Source organism: Struthio camelus, chromosome 12 (genome assembly GCF_040807025.1).
Source record: "Struthio camelus isolate bStrCam1 chromosome 12, bStrCam1.hap1, whole genome shotgun sequence".
Taxonomy (NCBI): domain Eukaryota; kingdom Metazoa; phylum Chordata; class Aves; order Struthioniformes; family Struthionidae; genus Struthio; species Struthio camelus.
The window spans coordinates 13,357,151-13,381,051 of record NC_090953.1 but is presented as its reverse complement, the minus strand read 5'-3'; the positions used below and the strand labels follow the sequence as shown (position 1 = coordinate 13,381,051).

Here is a 23,901-nt window from a genome sequence, read left to right as displayed (position 1 = left end):
TTTTACACAACTGGGTGGCGGGGGGGGAGTGTCAATCAGTTGAGACCTTTCCCCTTGATGACAGTACATTTGGACGAGTCCTTTTATGTGTTTGTTATACAGAGACTTTCATGGCTACCCCAAAATGTAGCCTGGAACCAAGCCGGCCTCATGCTATTGACAACTTACATTAACCTCCCTCTTAAAAAATTAAATCAAATCAAGACAGCAATACAATACTGTTAATAAACATAAGCTTTTTTCAATCACACTTTCCAATTTTTGAAAATGCATTTCATTGAAACAGTTCAAGCTCCATTTTTAAGACAACAAATTGTAGTTACAATGTGGAAGACAAATACGTATTTCTGTGTTTTCTCTAATTTATCCTTGAAACCCAATATAAAAAGCCAATATAACTTTATTTACAGAAAGTAACAAAATTTTGGAAGCTGAACAGTGCAGGACACTATTGAGAAAACCCAGGAAAAATAATTTGCTTTCTTCCCATTTAAGAAAAAAGGGAGGATGAAAATACACTTGCTATAGAAAATTCCCAATGAAAGTTTATTGGCCATCCTATTTGAGGTTTCAAAGTTTGAAGAAAACTCCATTCTCCAGTAAATTGTTATTAATTGTCTACATCCATTTGCTTTGATTATTCTGCTCTTTTATCTTCCCTATTATTTCAACCTTTTTTTTTTTTTTTTACCTGGTATGCATACTGGAAGCTGGTACATTTTTGGTGAATACATTTGAAATGGAGCTCAGACCATTTAGAAGATTAGTCCTTTTCTACAGCATGATGCATGACACAGTTGTAATCTCTATAAAAGCCTGTGTAAAAAATAATTTATAATTAGATATGAATAACTAACCTAAAAATTCTAATCAACCTCAGTTTGTGGGTGGCTTGTAATAAAATTCATAAACTTTTTTTTTCCCTTACATAGGACTATGATACGTGTACCTTCTCATTTAAACAGTGCATGTTATTAAGACTGAAAGTGATGAATAATATAAACCTGCAAATCGGGGGGGGGGGGTGTCTTCAAAACTACGATTTTTCACAACCGAATTGCAGTACGCAGCAATGGTTTCACTGCCCCTTGGCTGCATTTGAGAAAAAACGCCTCACGGCAGGGAGACAATCACACCCCCTTCAATCATTCGGTAAAAAATAAACCCATAAAGAATGGCGGCTTGACAGGATCGAGAAGACCAAACAGAAGCTACTGTGCACAGTGAAAAACACACCCACCGGAGGGGCCGCGCACGAGTTCTGCCACCCCAAACCGGCGGGTTAGCGCCAGACTCCATCACCGGGACGTGAGGGAGGCTGCAGGGAACAGCACGATGTGGCAAAAGAGGGCAGGTAACATCAAAGCCTAGGAGGGCGAGGGAAGGCCCTTCCGCCCTGCCCCGGCCCGGCCGGCCGCCATCGCGCCCCCCAAGTAACACGGCGCCCCCGGCCGCCGCCGCCGCCGCCCCGCGGCAGGCAGGCCCGGGGAGGGCCGCCGCCGCCCGCCGGAGCGCGGCCGCGAGCGGCACAGCAGCGGCAGCCATGATGCTGGCCAGGCGCCTCGGGGAGCTCCTGTTGGCGCGCGGACGCAGTAAGGGAGCGGCGGGGGGCCGCGGGCCCGGCCGGCCCTGCGGCGAGGCGGGCGGGCACGGAGCGCCCCACCGGCGGGGGGGGGGGGGGTGCAGCGAAGTCTACCCGGCCGCGACAGCCACCCCCCTCCTCAGCCGAGGCCGTGACTGAGGGGGGAGCCGCGGAGGTCGGCGCTGAGGAGGAGCCGGCAGAGGCCATTCTCAGCGGTGGGGGTGGGGAGGGTGCCGGCGCCGAGCGCCGACGGGGCCGGGGAGCCAACTTCCCCCTGCGCCCAGCCCGCAGTGGGCTGCGCCGCGCGCGGCTCTTCGCGCGCTTTCCTTTCCCCTGACGGCGGTTCTTCTCGCCGCCCCGACTCCCCCCGCAGCCATGCCCTGCTCCGAGGCCGCCCCCCAGGCATCCCCCCGCAAGCGGCGCCCGGGCGCGGCGCCCCCCGAGCCCACCATACAGCTCCGCTTCGTGAAGCTCTCCGAGAACGCCTCCGCTCCCTCCCGAGGCTCCGCCCGCGCGGCGGGCTACGACCTGTACAGGTGAGGGGACCCCCCCCCTCCCCTCCCCTCCCCTCCCGGCGGGGCCGGGGCCGCGGCCGCGTCCCGTCCCCTCTCCTCACGGCGAGGCCGGCGTCGCCCCGCTCGGCGGCGGCGGGTCCCCCCGCAGCGCCCCGGGGAGCGGGGGGCCGGGGCTGGCCCGCTCCTCATCGCCGTGCCCCTCCCTCCCTTTGCAGAGGTCTTCGGGGGCCGGGTCGGGCTGCAGCGCCGAGCACACCGGGCGGGGATGGAGCCCTGGGCCAGCAGTCGGGGCTGGCCTGGGCCTGAGCTCCTGTTGGCGCCAGCTCCTTCCTTAAGGGGGAAAAACAGCACTGCCCCTGAGCCCTCCCTGGTAGCGCTTGTGCTCTTCTGCTTTCCCCTGGGCCGCGGGTTACCTGTGGAAGGAAGCTGCGGCAGTTGGATCATCCTCTTAGCTGGAACTGCGCATGTTGCTGCGCGGACTTAGTTTTTGGTTTGCTTCAGCTGATGATAAAACTGCTCAAAGGTTTGCACCATATTTAGGAATATCTGCAGCTAGACTTGTGGCTGTTTGCGTTGCGCTTTTGTGATCACAGTCATTAGTTACATGTGCAGTGCACTCTACTTTGGCCTTTTCTACCTTCCTTTTTTTAGTATTACTTAGAATATCTAGCTTGCAATGGCTAGAGTCATCTTCTGTCTTTACACATCTGATTTCCTTTTCTGAACAGCTTCCTGAAGCTTTACACATCTTTGTTTCACCCTGCATGTCACTTTTCTCTGTCCTTTTTCTCTCCCCAGGTTTGTTTCTGTACTTCCAGTGTTGCCCTGCACACTTGGAAAAAGGCTGTTGATTCATAGAAAAATTTCTTTTGATACTTCCAAGCGTTTAAAAGTCAATTCTTCCTCAAGGCCAAGATATGCTGGCCTAAAACAGTGAAACGGCTTCACTGTGGTTTTGTCACCACTCCTTTTCATTAAGCCTCCAATTGGATAACTTCAAACAGTTCTTAAAAGCTCTATAGCTCCAAGATCTACAATCAAATCATGTGAATCATGAACTTCTAACTTGCTCAGAAAAAAGTTATTATTACCTGAAATTATTTTAAGTTGTTATTTTTGATTACAACCATTTCACTTGCTGTAGAAAGCTTAATAGGACAGTGTGTTGTTATTAGAATTTCTGCTTTTGCACAGAAAACTGCACATCCTCATTGACCTCATGGTTAATTTAAAGTTACACTTGTATTTTTTTTTATCTCATTTACAAATTAAAAACATGTAAAAATAGCAATCTTAACATTATGCTATTCAAATGATGCTCCTGGTATCTTAAGATAGCACTATCAAAATGGGGATAGCCTGTGTTTTACAGATTTGCAAAACCTAGTGCAGGTCCTAAATGTTTTTTGTATAAATACTCCTCCCCCATCCCAGCAGGAGTAATTACAGGTAATTTTATTTCTAATTTACAAAGAAGAATGTTTATAGATATAAAAAATATATATGCAATTTGTATATATTTATTCTACATAAACTAGTGTTTCTTTCTTTTATTTAGCGCCTATGACTGTGTGATACCACCTATGGAGAAAGCTGTAGTGAAAACAGATATTCAAATTGCACTTCCTTCTGGATGCTATGGCCGAGTAGGTAAGTAAGCAGGCTGTAAAAAGGCTTCAGGGAAACAATTTTTGTAACTGTAGACTGGGCTCAAGCTAGTGCAGTTTCATGTGGCCTAGCATAGTTGCCTCTTTCTACTTTGATATAGTCATACAGATTTATTCTCGGTGTATATCAGTTTGAGCAGCTGCACCCAATTGTACCCATGTAAAAGTCATTGTAGAAGAGGCTTGACACAATCCTTCCAGTTAGATGGGGTCTTAAGCTTTTTAGATTGTTCCACACATGAAAAACAAGCTTCCAGATTCTTCTACACAGAAAAAAACATGGCTATGTGATTTATCAAGCCTGGTACTAGACATTTCTTGTCAAAAACATTTGAGGTTTGGTATATATCAAATGACAGAGATGATCAGCTAGTAAAAATTTTTATAACTTGCATACAACTTTATAGGCTATGCAATAATTTATTATTTTGCTGCAGTTCAAATATTAGAATCACAGTGTCAGGGCATGGAGTGCATCCCCCTTCTAGGACTTTAGTTGACTTGGCTCAAGGCTTGAGCCAGCCAGCGCTAGCTGTCAGAAAGCGGTGTGGGCTGGCTGCTCTGCAAGGGAAGGTGAGCCAGGAGCAGAGCATGATGATAAGGCAGGTGTGACTCGTGACTGCGCCAACAAAGAGCCAGGATGCAAAGCAGCAACGACAGGTCAGTATCAGGGCCAGAGACAGTAGTTAGGGTCAGACAGTCCAGCGGTCACTTGGCAAGTCTGTAGTGATGAAACAGGTCCAAGGTCAAGTCAGGAAGCCCAGCTAGCGGGTCCAGCTCAGGGTCAGTCTCAGAGGTACGAGACTGGATTCAGACATAGCTGCTGCATGTCTGTGATGTAGTGCAGGCAGGGGCGAGCAGTAAAGCCTCAACCTAAAAGCAGTTCCCACGGGCAGGGGGAGGCAGGCCATTGCTTCTGGCTTTCTTAACAGCTCTTATCTGGAAGGAGCTGAGCAGCTGAACTCTAACTTGGCCATCTAAACTGCTAGAAAGGGGATGCACCCTAGACCTTCACATGCTTGTAGGCTAAACTACACGCCCTTCTAATAGGTAATGCACACATGGAAAACTTACCCCTGGCTGTTTAAAAACTAACCCTGAAATAAAAGTACTAGAATAGCAGAATTTGACTAGTTCTTGAGAGAACCTATGCAAAGTATTTTGTGTGCTCCTATTTGAATTATTTGTAAATTCTTAATGGTGCTAACAAAAAAAAAAACACATAGCCACTCCAGTGGGAGATCATGATCAGAGCTTGCAATGGAAATGTAAAGAGAGAGAATGTGTGCATTTTCTTATCCCAGGCTGAAATTTTTGAAAAGAGTGACATTTTAGCACACCTATTAAAGTAGGCTAAGGTAAGTAAAAACCTGCATGTCATTTAATTTATCTGTTACTGTTAGTTTAATGTCTTAAACTGCTTACCAAATGTTATTTTCTATTGTAACTTGAATGGTTGACCTAATGATTTTTTGCGATTATTCTAGAAGAGTAGTAACAGCCAAAATAAACCAGGATTAGATAGTCATTGTCTATTCCAGCCTTCTTTGTAGAGAAACGTACACTGCAGTTGATGGTCTAAACATGGACACACTTAGAACATTTAAAGACTGCAGTTCTGTTGTAGCCTGTAGCAGTTGATATTTTGTTTAATGTATACCAAAGCACTTAGTGTAAAGTTTCTTGTAAGAAATCCTTGTAAGATTTCTCGCAAAATCATATTTACTTTAGAAGGAGACTGGAAAGAGTTCTTGTTGATGAAACTTTGTGCAGCCGTGCTATCTAACCTATAAATATTGCATAAGAGTTAAAATATGTTACAGTTACAAAAATTCTTGTTTTCTAGCACCACGTTCTGGTTTAGCTGCAAAACACTTCATTGATGTTGGCGGTAAGATTTTTGTTCTTATTAATAAATTTTTGTAAATCTTGGTTGCAAAAGTGCATTAATTTCACTTTGTAATGTGTAAATAAATAACACTAGCTTCATTAGTAGCCAGGCAAAAGAGGATAAGCCCAATTTTCTTATAATAACCATGTAGTAGTATTACAGGTAATACCTAGCATAGAAGTTTTTTTTGTCTAACGCTTCAAAGATGGCTTTTTTACAGTCCATTTTCTCCATTTTGACTACACATCTCTGGTCCATTTCAGTCTAGTTTGGGACCTTAATGAATTAAATCAATAGCATATAGATATTCTTTTATATAGAACATTTATAGTAATGATATTGAAAAGGAATGATAAGAAGCACTTGCATACACCATTAGCGTGGATAATTCTTCACCTACAGAAAATGGTTTATTAGGATGAAGACAGCTTTAATTTACTCTAACTGATCAAACTGTAACAGATAATAGTGTAATGCAAATGAAGTTGAAACTTCTGTAACTTATACATTAATTGACTTAAACTCTGAAAGTCTTTTGAAACAGAAGTAAAACAAATTCTACTCTGTACAAGTCCATACTGTCTTTTTCAATCAGTAGTAGCCCAGATTTGCTTTGAACAACAGCCTGTTTTCATGTTTTGAGCTTTTTTTAAATTTCGAGTAGAAATTCATAGCTATCTCTTCAAAAACAATTACTGTAGACATGCCTACAATCTGAAGCCTTCAAGAGAGCATCACTGTCCTTTTGCCATAAAGTAAATGATGTTGAAGGTTCAATTCCAGTTTTACAGTGGGGCTAAAGGTTACTGTGGAGTTATTCTGAGCACAGCTGTAACTCCAGCAATTTACCTAGCACAAAATGTGTATTGTTCTGATTATACAAGAATATAGTTTTCAGTTAAACAAAATGCTTTCTGCATCCTCAAATCCTAAATAATAAGTAGTCTTTGTAGTGGGGTATTTTTTTTTTTTTTTTGATAACAGAGCATAGTAGAGAACTAAACCCTAGATTTCTGGTGTAATGATATAAAGAACATGCATCTAATGAGTGTTTTCAAAAAAACTGCTGGATGGCTGAAAGCACGTTTCTAGCAAGTACATGCTAGTTTCAGTCATAGTGGAAGCTGACAAGAGAAGTGTGATAAAAAGATGAATCTTTTTCCTCGCTGCTAGGCTTTACTCAAAATTTTTCCAGTGATATCAAGAGACTACTTCAAAAAAGTGTTACTCAGCCTTTACTTACTTATAGGCTTAGCTCGAGGAGAAGGGTGACCCAGGACATCCTTCTCCTCCTGATGCCAAGGCAGCCAAAAATACTTTCCAGTATAATTTAGAGCTGCCACCCACTTGCTTTATTCTGTCTACTTTATGGCATATCAAAGTCTGGCTGTATCTCTGATATGCTTCTGATATCAGAGGTTAAGGGGAGCATCTATGCCAGCTTTATGTCATTCAGCTTCTTCTTAAATCAGGAGGGATTTTTGCAGGTCTATTATACTAGGACTTTTTAGGTGTCACTAAAAGAAAGAGGACTAACATAGTAATCCAAGATTCTCTACAACACTACCTTTCTATAGTATATGTGGTATGCAATAGTGTGGTTTCTCTGTGCCACATGCCTAAAAAAAAAAACCAACAAAATTTCAGTTATATAAAAAAAAAAATCTACATATGTTCTGTAACAGTCTTTTCAATCCCAGAGTTAAAGTAGGAAGTACTAGAATGCAACCGTAAGTGCTTAGTAGGATAACCTATGTTCAGTTTTTTTTGAAAAGTTGATGGTTTACAAACCATGAGTAAAAATTATTACTGACAGTTAGTAGGAGGCCTCTCATTTAAAAAAATTAAAAAAAAAATCAATTTATCCTGCATAAATATTTTTGTCACAGTGAGGACATTATCTATTTCAGCAAAAATACTTTGTCAGAAGTCCTAGATGGTAAATAGGGGTCAGGGAAAAAAAATTGTGAGCATTTAAGAATCTGTTCAGAATTCACATCTGCTAGGTGTGGATGCTTTCCCAACAAGTGACATGCCAAACTATTGACAGAGTAAGACAGTATGTCAGTCTGCCAGTTCCAATGCATGATTTTTCCAGAAATGACTTAGATGATTTCCACCCCAACATATGTCATTTAGAAAAGTGCCTTCACGCTCAGCAGTGCGTGTAATTATTGCAATTTGCTAGTCTGGAATAATAGAATGCCAAGGGAGAAAGTTTTTTTCACGCAAACGTATTTTGCCAGCACATCCAATTACATACACTGAGTTTCTGACCCTATATAGAAGGGAGGCTGTTTGGTCCCTGTCCCAAGGATCACATATTCTCTAGTACAAATAGCATAGTCTGAACTCAAAATCCCGACGGTGGTCAGATTCGGTAAGACTATTTCAGTGGAGGTATAAACACATTTAAAGAGAAAATGATTGGTAGGGAATTAATTTGGCAAAATCTTTACGCTGCTGTGTCTTCAGTGGGATTTAAAATTATGGCTTTAGCAATATTTTGGTCATTCAGCATAGCATTAGACTAATGGTTTTTGCCTCAAAATACTTCCAAAATGTTAGAATGTTTTAATGAGGATTTTTTCTCTTAAGGAGTAATACAAGTGACTTACATTTTAAATACTGCTGACCTCAGTTCAGCCACAGATGTGTTCATCAGTCTTTTCCACTTTGAGTTGTAAGACAGTTTTCAAATCCTAGAGAGCGCACGTATCTTTCTTCTCTACCCCATTTCATTTCTTTGGGCTGGATCATCCTCTCCAGTGATAAGGTTGCTGAAAGGAAGTAGGAGGCCTGAATTCTGAAGTCGAATATGCAAAGTAACTTCAGGTTTTTCCCCATGTCAGGAAGTAAAAGAGGCCATAGATTGTTCAGAGAGAAAACTTAAGGTCCAGAATTTTTGCAGTGTGTGCTGCTAAATAAGAAAGCTAAGTTTTCTCTCCGTCTTTGTTTGTTGCCCTTGTTTCAAAAAAAGATATGCTATCTCCGATGCATGTTTCGTTGAAGTCAGTTGGTAAGATTCTGTGGTGCTCAAGCTCTTTTTATATACAATATGTTAGAATGTCTGTTGAGCATTTGTATTGTGCACAAGAGGAAGGAGGAGATGTGCTCAGCCATTGTCTTTGGTGCCCTGGAGCATTCAAAACAAAATTATCATGTGATTGACATTTAAATGAATGGATGCCTGGCAAAAAAAAGGATAGCAACTTTTAGAGAAATGACACAAGGTTTAAGCCATTTTCAGAGAAGAATTGTACTAGCTTACTTCCAGCATTGGTTAAACATGTGACAAACTTGTAGGGACTGAACTTGCAAAGTGAAAGTATATTAGCTGAAGGACAGAATCTTGCTATAAATGTGCATTCAACTGTCAAACTTTGTCTGGAGTGGCATATTTCTGTGTGGAATTTGACCCTTGGATACTCAGTCTCTACAGGAAGCAGTTTTGGGAGCCCAGGTTCTGCTAGTGGTAGTATTAAGAGTGCTTTAGATATAACAATACTCACAGGCCGTTTTATCTGTGTGCTGTTGAACAATAACTCCATATTATTACTCTAAAACTCATTACTAGTCTCTTTAGCAACAGTTGAATAGGTGGTCAAAAGAAATCAGAATCTGTTCATAGAAGTAACTGTTTAGATGTCAGCCTTTTCAAGAAGTACTTGCAAAATATATTTCAGTGACTACACATAAAGCACAGATTGTGCTAATGAAGTTTTTAAAAGGGTAGGGAAGGCATGTGGCTAGATTGATTAAAAAGGAATAGAAATACTGAGATGATATCAAATTCTAGTTATTCTAATGCAAGCTAAAATTTGGATTTTCTATTTTTTTTCTAGAAAATATTATCAATGACAAGTGGATCAAAAAAAGCTTAGCAGTTCAGCATCAACCAACACATCAAGCATGATTTTTGTCATTTTGTGGAAAAACTTGCTTTTTGCAGGGACACAAAGATAGAAGAGTTAAGTTAGATTGACTTTAAGTAGCCTATTTGTTCTATTGTATAGATTTCTTCAGGTAACTCCTACAAAAATGTGACATGCAGGAGTCTATTTCTTGCTTGTGTAAATCTAGCCATACTACATTGGTTGGTACATTCATACATTTAAAAGCATAATCACCATTTAAATACAATTAGACTGTAATAATCAGTTGTCTTTGAATATTGCATTATAAGAGAGCAGAATACTGTGTTATAACAGAACTAAAACTAGCCCTCATTATGTTAAATTAGTAAATTCCATTATCAGTCTCTAATGCACAGTGATATCTGTCCTAGCATACAGTCTAGAAAAATGATGTCTTAGCTGCACAGAAACACTTTGGAATGATTTGTCAAATGAAGAATTTATCCAAAGAGCTAATGATTTTATGTGCATTTATGAGCATATGTACGCAGTTGTGTGCACCAAGTATGAATTCTTACTTTCAGCTCTCCAGGTGATTGACTCAGGTCAACAAATACACCAAACTAATGGACAGCTAATTACAGAACTTGAATGAAGCTTAAAATTATTTATACTGCTCTTACCAGACTGTTCAGTCACTTTTCTTAATGTGTCTGTGTAGCGTGGACTGAATGTCCACTAGCGTGTAAAACAAAGGAAATTACTTGTATAGCTAACCTAACATTTTGTGTAGCCTCTGGCTTAGCAGTTGTGTCAGAGCTCTAGATTGTTTAATATTTAAAAAAGGAGGAAGTAAGAGTTCCTGGCAAGAAGTGAGGAGAAGTTTGTTTTTTTATTTTTTCCCTTCAGTAGTTCGGCCTTTTCTGCTCGTACACTGGCACAGAAGCATAGGGTTTGCTTACTGTTATTTTAAGTACTCTGTACTCTGGACACTGTAGGAAAAAAGATGTAAAAAGTCTGTGAAATGTGATGACCGATGTAATTGATGTACTGTGATTCTCAAATTAGCTGAAGCACAGTTGACTTTCTGAAAGGTGATCTAATCTAAAACAAAAACAGAAAAGGACATGTGCGGAAGCCTTCTGTACCTTAAGATCTGTCTGAATCAAATAAACTGAATGCTACATTCAGGAATTTTTGTAACCAGATTTTCTCAATTCTGGAGAATGTTAATTCGCAGCAACCCCTAAGTTTTGTTTGCTGTTGGCTTTAGCAGTGCTCTGTAATTAGGAGCCCTTTAAGCAGTTACACACAGAATAATATAATAACCAGTGAATATACCGAGAATGGCATATTTTTCTGATTTGTCAGAACTCAGGGGGTTACTCCAAGTGTTATTAGCATCTTAATTAGGAAGCTGTTCAAAAATGTGATTGATTAACCCCATGCTATTAAAAGGGAAAGAGAGTTGCATAAATACTTTCTTCATACTATGCCTACATATAATGCAGAGATTGTGGAATAACTTTGTGTAGTATGTGCTGTAATATTTTCCACACAAAGTACAGGCTTAATTTCTATACGACAGCTTCCTCTGCCATTTAAAATCTCTAAAGGTAGTATTTTATTTAGGATTCCTAGAATGTCTTTAAACCAAATGTAATTTTAGTACTGGAGTTATTCCCGTGAGCAGACTTCAAAATACATACTTTGGTCCACAAGGAAGCCCAAACTCCACTTTTTCTGCTGGAAGTGTACTAAAGTGGGAGGAACAACAAAAGCAAAAAAACACCACCACCACGTGCTCCCTCTCATCCCCTTAAGAGCAGGGAAGCTGAATTTGATCACTTCAACATCTATTGGTAGATAGTCTCCTCAGCTACCTTAATAAAAGGTTATGTACTAGATAGTTAATACAGTTATATAAAATACAATAGCAATTTTGTTCTACAGTATTTTCACTTGAATGTAACTGAATGACAGTTTAGCTCATTAAAACTTCAGTTCTGTTATCTTGCTTGAAATATGGTATTGGACTCTGTGCAAATCCATAGGTCTCAAATAAAATGTTTGGCTTAAGAATACTAACTTCTGCTTCATAGTGAGAGAGCTGAAGTTAGCAGAACAAATGGAGCATGCATTTGCTACAGCTGTCTTGATTTCAGGTAGGCTGTTATAACTGAAATTGGTGTAAAGTGATAAGACACTTCTTGATATGGACAATGTTTTTTTCAGTTCAACTTTTTGCAAAATAGTTTTGCATTTTTAGATATTTCAGTATTAAACATGTATTGTCTGAGTGTGCATGTACTTAGTAGAAAGGATGTCAGGATACTGAAATCATCTACTAATCTAAACCCACATTTTTTAATATACTGGCAACATTCAGTAACTGAGTATCCTCCTTAATTCTGTTTTATGACAGCTGGTGTTATTGATGAGGATTACAGGGGAAATGTTGGTGTGGTACTCTTCAACTTTGGCAAGGAAACTTTTGAAGGTAAGTGTTAAGCTTGGCAAAGCCCGTTTTCAGGCATCTAATCGGAAATGAGAGACTAATTTTTTTGTTGTTGTTAAGTGGATGTCAAGTTACAATTAATTGATAACAGTTTTCTTCTTACAATTAGTAAGGACATGAAAACTTAATGTCCTGTCAAGGCAACATGAAAAGTTTCCACTCCTGGTAAATTCAGTGGCATGGAAAAGTTTAGCTAAGTTTTTGCTTCATGAGCTGTATTGAAGTGCAACTTTGTGGTAAATTTCTTCGTTGCTCAGCAGAAAAGGTGTTGTAGTTGAACCATGCTTGAGATAAAAAAACTTTAGGATCTCAGGAAACACTAGTAATAAAGATGTAGTTTGCCTTTAACTATGCCCTCTCTGCATGCACACAGGTTTAAGCTTCAGGACAACATTACAATATTGCCAGCATTTTTGCAGCCTTTTCTGCAACTTCACAGCACAAACTTTTCAGGGAAGTTCTGTGAACTGGATGGGGTACTACTCAGAGATGCTTTGTTTTCCTTTCATCAGTCCCCCTTCCTCCTGCCTCCCCACCCCGAGAAATCAATTCCTGCATCTAGTTCACAAGGGAGCCCCATTCTACATAGAGCTATCTCACAACCTCTGCAATATTTAGGCATAATGACATGCAACATGCCACAGTATGGCAGCATAAATGAGAGGAGATGCCTTTCAGCTGGTATTGCTGCTGAAACTTCATCTTAAAAGACTAAGTACAAGTTTATTATAGCCTATATTTTTGTGGGCTACTAATGTCTAAGGTCTGCTTAACTAAGTTTCAGTACTTATGCTTTAATACTTTGTGATGCTCTTGAAAAGGGATTGTCTGAACTTTGTACTGTTCGAAATATTTTTTAAGGGAAATACTAATCCTTCAACTTTCTTTCAGTGAAAAAAGGGGATAGGATTGCTCAGCTGATCTGTGAACGTATTTTCTATCCTGAGCTAGAAGAAGTTCAAGTAAGTTGCTAAAAGGAAATACTTGTGCTATTTTCAAGGATTAAGAGTTTACGAAAGATGCATATACGCTGAAAATTATGGTATAGATAAATGCATTGCCATACAACTGCTCTCAGTGTTATAACTGCACAGTAACATTATTACCTGAATAAAAAAGTTTATGCTTACATGCATTTACCTGGATTTTTTTCCAAGTTTTAAGAGGTAGTAGTCGCATGAAAAACACTTCAGTGTGTACTAGAAACTTATTTCACAACATGGGATTGTTTCAGTTTGTACATGCTCCTGTGAAGCAGCTCTTCAGTGTCAATATAAGGTGCACTGGCTGCTATAATTTCTTAACTTTCATGTGAGAGCAGAAATTCTCTAATTTGTGGTAGGTGTTAGCTTTCTTTAAAAAGCAGACTAGTTTTAGATGAAGCTAAAGCTGTTTTCGCCACAGAAACAATATTAGAAGTAATATAAAGAAACAATAGCATTTTTTCAAATTATCAGTTAGGGACAGAAGATATTGTAAATGCCTATATTGTACGCATCTGACTTCTAAATTTGTTTTGCTTTGGGAGTTATAGCTATTGCTACAAGAAGAGTAAACTTACCTTCCTCTGTGACAGACTATCTGTTGAATATAAATGTTAAGTTAAAGCAAGTTAAGACACTAAAACAGCTTACTATAATTGATGTCTTTCAGGCTCTAGATGATACGGAACGTGGCACAGGTGGCTTTGGTTCTACTGGGCAGAACTGAAGATGCCTTGAATATACTTTTTGTAACTTTTTTGGTTATATTATTTAAATTTTCATTTCAAACAAAGGTAGATAAAAATAGTTTCAAGGTTTTATACAGACATCTCCATATCTGTTCTGTCTGTTCTTATAGGCAGTGAATTTATCTGCATTATGGGGAAAATGCATGAATGACTAAACAGATCGGTTGCTGGGTTTTTTTGTGAGATGTTTGATCCTCAGTAACAAGTACCATTGTTTATGTGCCGATTATACTATAATAAATGTGAAAATAACTTCATAATTTGGTTTTATTTTACTCATCTAAATTAAAAATACCTATCTGTTCACTTGCCAGTTTGTATTAATCTTCTGAAAGCTTGCTTTCCCATATCTCAGGATTCCATGCTGAGCCTGTTTCATATAGAATCGGTGATAATACAAATATCAATATGACTTCCTACTCTGTGACCCCTAAATCGGAATAAGCCAAAGATATTTAACATTGTGTCTTCTGCAACCTTTAAAAATACTTGTGCATCATTACAAAGCTAATACATTATCTCTGATCTTTCAACAGCCATTTTTTCAGCCCTTTGTTAAAAGGCAGACAATACAGTAAGTTTGACTGGAGTTAAACAAGAACTCATCTGGAAGTAACTTTGATACAGTACATTCATGCTATGAAATAGGCTGCTTGTTGACAAATTTATCAATAAATGACTATATAGAAGGAGGATTATTATTGAAGCAGCATACAAACCCTTTTTTCGGTAAGAACATTTGTTCCGTTATGACCAGTTAACAAAAATCTGTTTTGGAATCTGTCCCAAACCTGATTGTCTCAAACTGCGGGGCTCTATTACATGACTTGTAAACGTTTCAGGTGAAAGAACATGAGAAGGGGCAAAAAGGAAAGAATCTTAAATATTCTGCCACTTCACAGAAAGCAATTACGAAATGCTATGAGGCTCTCAAAACACAGAAGTTTTTCCTGCAGCTCTCTGTATGCTGCTTTTAGATTTTTCTTAGCTGAAGTGTCACAGATATAAGATACTGTGCTTTATGTACGGTGTCTCAACAGTAGAAAGCTAGGAGGTGTTTGTAGATTAATGTACTCACACCATTCTTCGTAGTTTTGAATTCTGTTGCCATTAGTTCTATGTTCTCTTCTAGGGCCAACCATTTCCAGTGAATTAGGTCTAAAATACTGCTAACTATATCCATTTCCTGTCTTCCCCAAGAGACTGGAAAACACACTGTAATAAGACAGCATTCTAATTCCTTCAGCCAGTAGGATAGTCATTTCATTGACTTAACAGTGCTGAAACAAGTAAATCTGTCTTTGATCACAGTAAAAATCTTTTTCTGCATGTGCATTTAACTATGATTATCAATGCTTTTTTTTCCTGCACCCTTAGCGCAACACCATACTTGACTTACATCTGTATACCCAGGCCTTTAGAAGCTGGCTTACCAAGCAGAAGCCTATTCTGAGTGAGAAGTGCATCATACCAGTCTAGCTTTAAATAAATTGGAAAAGCTGAACTAAGACACTAAGTTTCTTCCCTTATATAACCTGCTGGAGAGGAGCTTCAATTATCAAAAGCTATTTAAAGGTCTTAAAATAGCTAAGATCCTTTTGTGTAAAGCGTTTTCCTCTTGCTGGAGTATGAGACGAGAGCAAGTCTTGCTGCTCTCTTACCCCCCAAAACCAGAACAGGGTATACACTGACAGAAGTCCTTAAATACTACAAGATGATCTCACTTGAGGTAGCAATCTACAAGGAAAAAGTTGTGTTTGAGTTTTGCTGATAATACGCATCATGTGATGTACCTGTTAGAAGCATCTAATTTCAATTAGATGTTCAATTGTTAGGGTACCTAACAATCTGGGTTCTGAGATTAAAAAGGAATAATATTTGATAGGAAGAGTCTTATCTCAGAAGTCAGGCTGCATGAAGAAGAAACATGACAGTAAGTTAATGGAGATTTGCCTTCTGTAAGTTATCAACATTAAGTACGCTATTTAAGTGCCTTTACTAAGAAGCGGTCACTTACTTTAAAATTTGCTATAGCCAAATTCCTTTTCATTATTTCTCAATGCTTATTTGGAGAGCTTGTAATGAGTTGAAGACTACTGCAAGACTCTTGCCAAGAGGCTCTTGGAAAAGTCTGCCCATCTGAAACAAGGCAAATGCATTCAAGATTACCTCTACACTGAGATTCTCCCTATATGAATCAAACCACTGCACTAGGGTAGCAAATTCTGATAATTGCCTTAATTGAGGTGATGCTTCAGGATGAGTGGCACAGCTATAGAAGTTAAGTGCTTTTTACCAGGGAACCTGAGAATTACAAAACAATTTATTGAAAGCTCTTAAGTTGTTGGGTTTTTTTTTTTTTCCTTATTATTTTTAAACTGAAGACCACAAGCTATAGCAAAGCGTATAGAATCTTTTTGTATTGGTAGTGGAGAAAAGCATTCTTACAAACTATGCTGCCTACTTCTGTTCTCCCCATTTTAAGAGACTTAGAAACAGCCCCACAGAATTTCCTGAACATAAACATTATTTTAACATTCCCCTTTTCCATTAATATTACATTTGCTTTGAAAGTGCCTTATCTTGGTAGCTGACAAACAGATATGGACGGCACAGAATAGTACCTGTTGGAGAAACTAGCTTTTTCCTTCACCTGGCTCTTGTTCATGTAATTTATCCTCTCCCTATAAATAAAGAAAAGGAGATAGATAGACTAGAACTCTTTTCAGCAAAGTTTAAACTTCCCTATATATAATGGCACATTTTAAGTTTTAATTAGGTTATTTGATCCTGTTTAAAAATCAAAAAACAATCTCGCAGGAGGAGACAAGTGTCATCAGTACCTACAAAGGATATTTCTGTAGTTCGATCACCTACAGAAGTTACAGTCAGCATGTTAAAATTTATAGCACTTGAAAAAGGAAGAGAGGACTGGGAAACATGTTGTTTTTGTTTGTTACTTTATCTGAGAGATTTCCTTCTGTCTAAATTAAATGGTTGTAAATTAGTTTTATAATTAATGAAAAACTGGCTGGTTCGTCATTGGCTGAATCATGTGCTCGTCCAAGTCACCTCAGCAGAAGCCAGGAACTAACATGCATAGGTCTTATTTGTAGTTAGACAGATTCATGTCTCTAGAATCCATCACTGAGGAGTCATCCCCATGGATCCATATATATATATATATATGTATATATATATATGAAATGAAAAATATTTACCTCTCTGAAACAAGTCTAAAGTGTAATGCTATTTGCAAAAAATATTTAAATAAAAATTATATAAGGCTTATCACTGAACAGGTTCTGACAAATCTATTTTGATCTAAACTATTAAACTACTGGTTATGCTAGAAGGGGCACATCATCTCCAAGGAGGAGTTAGCTATAGTTGATGATCTTGCAGGGTCTCCTCAGCGTAAGTTGAACATGGTGCTTTGATAAAGGGTAATAAATTATTGGAAACTCATCTAGAGCAGGAGATGGCTTTTTCCTGCAGGGAAAGGAAAAGGGCTTACTAACCCGTGATCTGGCTGCTTTCTTCTAGAAATGGCTTTGACTTGTTAAAAATACAGTTGGATAAAATCTGACCTCCAACCCCAGATGAATCTGGAGAAAGCTAACTTGAATACAAATGCTTGGCGTCAGAGTCACCCCTGTGGTGTTGGGACCCGAAAGGATTCTGGTTTTTGGTCTGGACTGAAATACATATGACAGGTTGAAAGGCTACACATTCTGATAAGCTGGTGGTAAGGGTCTTGTAGGAACAGGTGATTACTGTGAGATTCCTGCCACTTGAGCTCTCCACTTAGGGTCAAAAAATATTAGGAAAAATTAATATAGAAAATGATACTATTGATCTTAAGGTATTTTGTGGGTTCCCCAAAATATAAACCTAGTCTTGGCGGTTGCAAATCCAAGTACAGCTTCCTCAGTTCAGCTACAACGGTGTTGTTTTGTTGCACGGTTATATTTTTTTGGATCTATCAAATATTTTTTTAACAAATTAACCACTAGATGGCACTTAAAGTTTGCTTTCTACTCTACTTTCTTTTCCTCCCCCCTCCCCCCCCACCCCGGGGTCTTTTTCAAAGGTCTGTTCATCTGTAATTAAGAGTTGATGACTCCCATTGGGACTATGTTGGTGGAAAGCAAGCTGCAGCAATATTTGAGTGAAAGCAGGCAAAAGTATAACCATTAAAGAGGGAACAATGACTATAATTTAAATAAGATTTGGGTGGTTGCAGTGTTTGCATAATCCCTCCTGGCATGCAAGAGCAGTAGAGAAGCCTGTGGCTTTGCTCTCCTGCTGTGTTTCTACAAAAATGGAAAATTGTAATGAACAGTAACATTTTTCCTATCTTTCATATTCATTCTCTCCTTCCTCCCCCTTCCTTTTAGTGGAATGCAGTTTACTTAAGGATTGCGTTGTAATGAAACTAGCATATACCTTGGTAAACTCTCCATTGGGTTCTCCAAATCAGATGCTTCTTGCTGCATGTTCTGGACATGAATTAAAAGTTACTTAATACACGTTAACCCAGTAAAGGCAGATGACATATGGTAACAGGCAAATTATGCACATTTTTATTAAGATTCCCCAGTTTCTATATTGGTTGCCACTCCTGTAATAGCTCAGCCAGGTACTCTTGTTTTTGTCTCCCCCTCCCCCCCCACTTTTTTTTTTTTTTTTTTTTGCTTTAAAACTATCATTATATTTTGGCTTAAAGATGGTTAAATAAGTTTCAGTATTAAGTAAACTTCTATGACCCTGCCTATTTCCTGTCCTGTCAAACCTTTCCTTGTAAGAATAACAGTGTCCTTTTATTTGGTGGAGTGTAGCATGATGTTTTTGGCAGGCCCAACATTTTTGACTTGCATAAATTTGTGACCTCAAGTGCAAGAAAAGTGAATACTTGCTTCAGTGCCTCATGGTTTCTGCCTAATAAGAAAAATGTCCACATTGCTAATCATTACAGTTGCTGAAGAAAAAATTATCAGCACACTTATTCCACCTGATTGCACATGACTGCACTTCCAGAGAAAATAATCAGAAATAAAAATGAGTATTTTGTACCTAGTTATGTAAGGTACCAACTGTCTGAAAATATAGGGCAGACTGTACTGCCTTATTGATTTCTAGAATTGGCACACATGGCACTTGCCTCACTAACAGCTCTTTGGCAATCTCTACCTCAGTGAGCATCTGATTCTGCAAAGCGTAAGCGTGGAGCTGCTGCTGGGCAGAGAATACGATTGCACGGTTAAAGGCTGCAGGATAAGGTGAAGTGAATTAACGTAATTCTTTTCCTAAACTTTCCCTCCATTAACTGTGTGGTTATTTAGCTCTTTACCAAAGTGATGCTTTTTCCCTACTCTGTTAGGGCACAACAAGAAAACCTTTTCCTGCCAAGTCCAAAAACCTGATAAGTTAATTTTATAATTTGAGAGCCCTCACCCAGAAAATATCTACTAAATTTTGGTATGTAAAATATGCTCAAGTAAGTGTGAGCTGTGTGTGCACGCTTGCTTGTTTCCCTATGGACTTTGATGATTTTTATCAGTTATGTCACAATATAATATTAATAATTGTCTTTTAAAAAACATTTATATAATAAATTTTGTAGCAGATAGAAATAGGAGGTTTGTATACATTAATATTGCTTGTAGCCTTAATGTTTAAAGCTGATGTCCTTGAACCAAAGAAAGTTTTCTTTTGATTACTATTGATTACAGCAAAGGAATTTGTTTGTTTTTGTTTTGTAAAAGGAAAAAGAAAAAGCAAACAGTCATGAAAGTAGTATCTTTGGCCAGATTCTTTTAACATGAGTATTTTGTGGTTTATGGATTCCTAGCCAGTCCGAAAGGTTGTCTCCAAATGTCCAAGACAAAATAACTGTATGTCCTAGTTGGATGAAAATTTCTCTTTTTCCTTTGCAAGCAAGCTGTTTCTGTATGCTAAGTCTACAGAGCAAGGCAGGATATAGTATCTGATGCTGCTTTGCTAACACACCTTAATCCTAACTGACCATAACCTTCCCACTTGTGCCAGCTTGCGCTCACATCAGTGCTGGGTTACAGGTGCCCTCCCTTAGGGTACAAGATGGTATCAGGGAAGCCCACTGTCTGGGTTTTCACAGTAGGAAACACAAAACACCAGTCTCACTGTCCTTCCCCTCCACTGCAATGTAAAAGTTACTGCTGGCAGTGAGCAAATCTGTCAGGGGCGTTACAGGCATTCAGGCCATTAAAATTCTGGAAGAAGGTGGCTTCCCCCTCTCCATCCTATCTTAGGACAGTGCATCATAGCAATGCATAGGCTGATGGCAGTCAAAGAAAAGGAGGTGGGAGGGAAAAGAAAAAAAGAAAATCAGAAATTTCAGTCCTGTTCTCACCTTTCTTCTCAACTTGGCTTAAGGCATTAGCAGTCTGGGAAAATGAAAAAGGAGGGAGTTGTGACAAAGCCAGGAAGTCATGGACCCAGCAAAAGAGAGTTCATTGCCTTCCCTTGACATGAGGAAGAGGAGACGACTGAGTCAAAACGGACAGAGGACTCCCACTTCATCATCTTGGTGAGTTTGTTTTTTTTTTTTAATCACATCAATTTCACTAATAAAAGTTCTCCAGGAAAAATTGGATAAACCCAGCCTGTAGGACTGCTGCCAAGAGAGAAGCTGAACTGCTGCTCGACAGAGGCAGCAAGGTAGAGGCATTTTTGCCAAGGTATCATTCCTCACCCAAGTGCAGCACTCTTTTTATCAGTTTCTAGCTAAGAGAAGCTGATGCTTTAAATGGGGGCCTCACATTTCTGTTACTTCTAGAAGTATGACATACAGAGCATCCCTCCCCTGGCCACCTGCACAGAACCTCCAGTCTGCTGCGCATAACTTTCCCAAATGCCAAGTGAGCAAGACTAACAATCAAACTAGGCGAGCCTAGGCAAGCTTTGACCATTTTGTCTTGAGCAGGCTAAGAGTCTGCTGCATAGGAGAGGTAGCCTCCATTTGCATTTGGTTTGTCTTTGGAAGGCCTTCTAGATGCTTAGCATTTATTAGACACACTAGATTCAGCAGAATAGCCTTGCTTGGGCACTTCTAGGAAGTCCAGTGTCTACCACAGGATTGTGGATTTTCAGTCATTCAGGTCCCTGAGCACGTGGTTTCCAACTAGATAGGCCTATTTATTTTTACATAACTACTTTTCTGCTAATAAAGTTGGTTTAAAAAGTATCATGGGCTACACTAATAACAGCAATAACAACAAATTGGACTCCACTTACAACCCTCTACTCCTAAAGTCTGCTATTGAGATGTTCAGAACATATGTTAAAGGAATGGCTATGTATATATTAAGAAAGCATGCAAATGATCAATGATGCCAGGATTGCAATGTGAGCTAAATGAAAAATTATTACACATTTGTGATTATTCCAAGAAATTTTGAGTAATCGCCAAAATAGTAGCACAGCTGGATGAGGAGAGGGATGGGGTCTAATTAAGCTGGCACTAAGGCTAAAGAAATTCATGCAAAGCCACAGCCATAGTTGCCTCAGTGAGTCGCCTTCGTACCACTGTTGGGCTGGTGCACAGCAACATGCAGTGATAAAGCTGTATGCTAGCAATATCCTGTCCACCATGGGGATTATTCCTCCAGCTTCCATTATATTTGAGTTATTGGAGAACACCAAGTACCTCTAGAGCCGCAGAGTGGTGAAACCAACCTAATGCTGAAATCAGAGCTGTCTAGCTGTGATAGGGTTGTTTTATCACGGTAGTAAATTGGTCCTAACCCACGTCAGGAATGATACTGCTTTTTTTAATATGGTGGCTGTGCAAATGCAGTAGACATGGAGAAAGCTGAGTCTTAACTCATGTCTTATAATCCCTTATGGTCTCCCTAGATAGCATCTTTTCCCTCATGCCTTTGCTTATTGATCTCTATGTTTTTGTTGGCCAGACTTACATTTACTGGTGAGCCATCAGTTAGCAAGCAATGGTAGGAATACTTGAATAGCTACGTGAAAGATTTCTGTGAAGCTCACTCAATTCTGTTGCATGGTGGAGAAATAGCTTCAGCTCTATTTAACTGGTAGAAAGGAAAAGTGCTTACAAACTGGGTATTAGAAACAAAATTAGACCTAAGAGCAAAACTCTTGGTTTAGTACTCTAAAGCACAGGCCAATAGCTTGTGGGAAACTCCTTTCTTACAACTCTATCATAGGTCTACTAAGTTGCCTCTTCTAGTGCTACCTTACAGTAAAGTACATTACATAGTCTCACTGGTCTTTGCATGTTCCTAAGGTCTGGTGCTATTGCTGGTGAAACTTTTGTAGTATGTTACTACATTACCCGGAGTCCTGTGCAAATGCTAAACAAAGGAAAATTACATCCAATTGCCAACCAAGACATCTTGGATATTCAGATTTTTTTTTTCCCCCCCCCCCCTCTCTCTCTCTCTCTCTATTTCCCCCATAGCCAAAGTGGCAGTTAGATGAAGGCTTCTTCAGAATCCTGCCTTGTTCATTGTGCGGAACACAACTCACACAATTGCAAAAAGATACTAGTCATGGCCCTCCACTGCTGTGCAACTTGATCTTTAGAGTATTTAAATACCCTGCATGTTAAATATGATCGTCAGTGGCTGAGGACTGCCAAACTAGTACAGCCCTCACCAGAATGCTAAGGGTACTAGTATTCCTTTAAAGTTACCTCCGTAGTCAACTTCAATAGTTTATAGACGCACAGATCTTCAACAAAAAGTCAGAGCTTTGTATGTTTTAATAACTGTGGAAACATTTTTATTCCCTTAAAAAAAATTGGATTCCTGCTTGTTAATGCCCAATACCCAAGGTCAAAAAAAAAACTTTCATGTATCTGGCCAGAAGCGTTTCCATGCAAGATATGAAGATGTCAGAAAGTTACGACTGATTCATAGGAGGTGCCCTGGGAATTTGAATGAAAACATTTGGAAGCCTTAAATCAATACCTGTCAAGAGTCCTCTGTCTATAAATGTAGTGGCCTTAATAGCTAGCTTTAGTAAACCTCTGTTAAGTGTTTTTAATTCACCCAAACAAAATAAGTTGGAATGATTTTTTTTGTGGGTCATCAGATCACTAATTGGCGAAGATGTCTGGCACAATTAAAAGGAGTGAGAGTCAGACAGAACACTTCAAACACTAGTTTAGGGCAAATTCTGATTTTTTGTCAAGTGAAATGCAATTGTTCAGGGTTTGTACACCACTACTTACTACTGAAAGATGACAAAAATCTGTCTAAGGAATAATTACTGAAAGAGTCAGCTGTGGAGTGGGACACAGGCTCATATGATCTGTATACAAAAAAAAAAAGATTGCTGTAGAATTACATCTGAAATACAGTATAGTCATAAGACTCAGGGTCCTTCACTCAGAATTCCTCTTTTCCATCAAAATGAAACTTTGAATGCTTTTAGTTTTAACAGAATCAAGTTTAAGTTATTCCTGAGGGCAAGAACTAGTCAGCTATGTCATAGTCTCCCCAGGGAAGTCGTGGAAACCCCTTTGGCTTGATGCAGACAAAGAAGGGAAAAAGCATACTGCAGAGAACAATCCTGCATTGGCAGATGGGTCAAGCCGATGAGCTAATGGGTCTTTTCCATCTATAATTTTATTCTGTGGCTTTGATGCTGAAGGCCCTGTTGACATCCACAGGGCTGTTGCTTTCCTGGAAGCTTTAATAAAGATCTGCTTTTGAACTCAGAATAACTAACACCACTGAGCAAACAACTCTAGTATGAGGTGACAGGCATAAAGAATGCTGGTGGGAACATGGCCCATCCTGCTAGTTGGGCTTATTCAGTCCCTTAACACCAGGATTCCCTGGAACACTTGCATCAGCATATAGTAACTGCAGTGGATCTCAATGTGCTGCTTACTTCAATGCAGAAGACATGCAGTGCACACCACTTAATGCATTGTTTACCCAAGATATTACTTGGTTTTATAAGCTCCTACGTCCGGCCTTGGACTGAAGAATTTCTTAGTTCATTAGGGGATGAAGGAATTCATCTGGATATCCTCAGTTAGCAACAAACAGCATCAGTATTTCTTCCTTGTTCTCCACCCGATCTAAGTTATTGATCAGAAGCCCTACTTCCTCTTC

General features: G+C 39.4%; 1 protein-coding gene across 2 annotated transcripts; it reads left to right on the top strand.

Moving 5' to 3' along the window:
* Nucleotides 1-1,152: 1,152 nt before the first annotated feature.
* DUT (deoxyuridine triphosphatase) lies at nucleotides 1,153-14,022 on the top strand. Of its 2 annotated transcripts, none has more exons than XM_068958244.1 (7): nucleotides 1,153-1,354; nucleotides 1,956-2,118; nucleotides 3,656-3,747; nucleotides 5,611-5,655; nucleotides 11,938-12,012; nucleotides 12,922-12,992; nucleotides 13,684-14,022. In XM_068958244.1, exons 1-7 carry the CDS (start codon nucleotides 1,336-1,338, stop codon nucleotides 13,738-13,740), a joined length of 522 nt encoding a protein of 173 aa, XP_068814345.1. In that variant the 5' UTR covers nucleotides 1,153-1,335; the 3' UTR covers nucleotides 13,741-14,022. The 2 variants fall into 2 exon arrangements, with proteins under 2 accessions (XP_068814345.1, XP_068814344.1); XM_068958243.1 differs by lacking the exon at nucleotides 1,153-1,354 and adding an exon at nucleotides 1,472-1,592.
* The last annotated feature ends 9,879 nt before the right edge of the window (nucleotides 14,023-23,901 follow it).

Coding starts and splice junctions, on each gene's coding strand:
- DUT (XM_068958243.1), top strand. CDS start 1,544: ATGATGCTGGCCAGGCGCCTCGGGGAGCTCCTGTTGGCGCGCGGACGC. Junction 1,593..1,955: donor CCTGTTGGCGCGCGGACGCA/GTAAGGGAGCGG, acceptor CTCCCCCCGCAG/CCATGCCCTGCTCCGAGGCC. Junction 12,993..13,683: donor CTGAGCTAGAAGAAGTTCAA/GTAAGTTGCTAA, acceptor GATGTCTTTCAG/GCTCTAGATGATACGGAACG.